This window comes from Volvox carteri (genome assembly GCF_000143455.1).
Source record: "Volvox carteri f. nagariensis unplaced genomic scaffold VOLCAscaffold_27, whole genome shotgun sequence".
NCBI classification, from domain to species: Eukaryota; Viridiplantae; Chlorophyta; class Chlorophyceae; order Chlamydomonadales; family Volvocaceae; genus Volvox; species Volvox carteri.
In genome coordinates, this window is record NW_003307570.1 from 886,921 (window position 1) to 888,453 (window position 1,533).

At 61.9% G+C, this 1,533-nt stretch overlaps 1 protein-coding gene across 1 annotated transcript in view; it reads left to right on the forward strand.

Moving 5' to 3' along the window:
• The window catches only part of VOLCADRAFT_92689 (uncharacterized protein), a gene marked incomplete at both ends in the record, with an annotated part of 21,755 nt that overhangs the window by 7,496 nt on the left and 12,726 nt on the right, over nt 1-1,533 (forward strand). Inside the window, 2 exons of the mRNA XM_002951987.1 lie at nt 464-691; nt 1,194-1,478. Coding sequence (XP_002952033.1) covers nt 464-691; nt 1,194-1,478 — 513 coding nt within the window. The remainder of the gene's footprint in view (nt 1-463; nt 692-1,193; nt 1,479-1,533) is intronic.

A 1,533-nucleotide genomic window follows, 5' to 3' on the forward strand; every position in this document is an offset into this window, starting at 1 on the left:
GCAGCAGGGGGTGCAAAGCCTGCCTGCCCCGGGGTGGTGTGGGTGTCGGGGGAGAGAGGGGAGATATCCGCACGGTGTGTATTTGAAATCCCCTCATGCCTGGACCCAACCTGCGTCAGATTCCCATACCCCTCACCCCTACTCCTGGCCCCCCTGGAGTACGACTGATGCGGGCAACTTGGGTCATCGCATATATATGGCCCCTTCCCCCGTTCACGGCTTATAAAACACACACGTACACACATACACCCGTCCACCGCCCCCCTTTTCACCTCTTGGCCCCTTCCCCCCAGCCCTCCTCATCACCTCTCTAACAACGCAATATTCTTTTATTGCCGCAGGAGAGCGGGCTGCTTCCCGTGCTGTCCCGCCTGATGACGTCATTCGCCCCCACTCGCCAGTCTAGAAGCTACGCATGTGACCTCATCATGTCCGTACATTACGTACTGCGGATGTACGACAGACTACTGCCTTGGAGCGGGGGGGGTTTCTGGTTCGTGCCAAGAAGCGGCGCGGTGGGGTCGGCAAGAGGAAGAAGCAGCAGCTCGAGCAGGAGGAGGGGGAGGGGGAGAAGGAGGGGGACGCCGGGGAGGGGGAGGGGGGAGAGGGGGGTGAAGGAGGAGGCGAGGAGGGCGAGGGGGGGAAGAGGGCTGGTGGCAGTGGCAAGGCCCCCCTGGACGAGCTGGAGGAGGTGAGCCCCGGGGAGGCACGGGGGTTGGATGTGTGTGTGTGTGTATTTTGGCCTTGTGAGCTCGGGGGGGGGGGGGTTGGGGCGGGATGCAGGGGGCGAAAGAGGGGGCGGGGATCAGGGTAGATCAGAGCGACGTAGGTCGGGGGTTTCTCGTACCTGTGGAAGGGCACCGGGGGTTGAGGGGGATGGTTAAGGAGGGAGCCTCGCGACCAGGGAAGGCGGCCAGACGAAAACACACACACGCACACATACACACTCTCTCTCACACACACAGACACACAGACACACTTTCTCTCTCTCTCACATCCGGCATCCACCATTTCGATTGTTTTCTTCCGGCACCGGTTCACCTAATAATCTACAATTCTGACGTAGTTACCATTTTAATAGTCACGCGCACATCAATTCCCTACCGTTATCTTGTCCCTGACCGCCGATCCCCCACCTCCTGCTCCGAAACCACACCCGCCTGTTTGCCTATCATTCGGTGTAATTAAACCAGGGCGATGGCGGCGATGAAGACGATGACGATGATGAGGATGAGGACGAGGACGACGACGCGGGGGGCGGTGGTGGTCGTAGGGGGCGAGGGGGGGGGGTGGAGAGGCCCCTGGACCTGACCTCCAAGATCCGCGGCAAGCTGGCCCAGCCCGCCGTCATCTACTTTGCCGTACAGCTGCTAGCCTGCTACCGCTCCCTGCCCCCCGAGGTGCCTCGCGCCATAGCGTCCTTGTTGTACCGCATAGCGGGCAAGGAACATCTGGATATGGAGCCCCTGCTGTACCAGGTGGGGGGGGGAGGGGGAAGGGGGGAGGGGGGAGGGGGAAGGGGGGAGGGGGGAG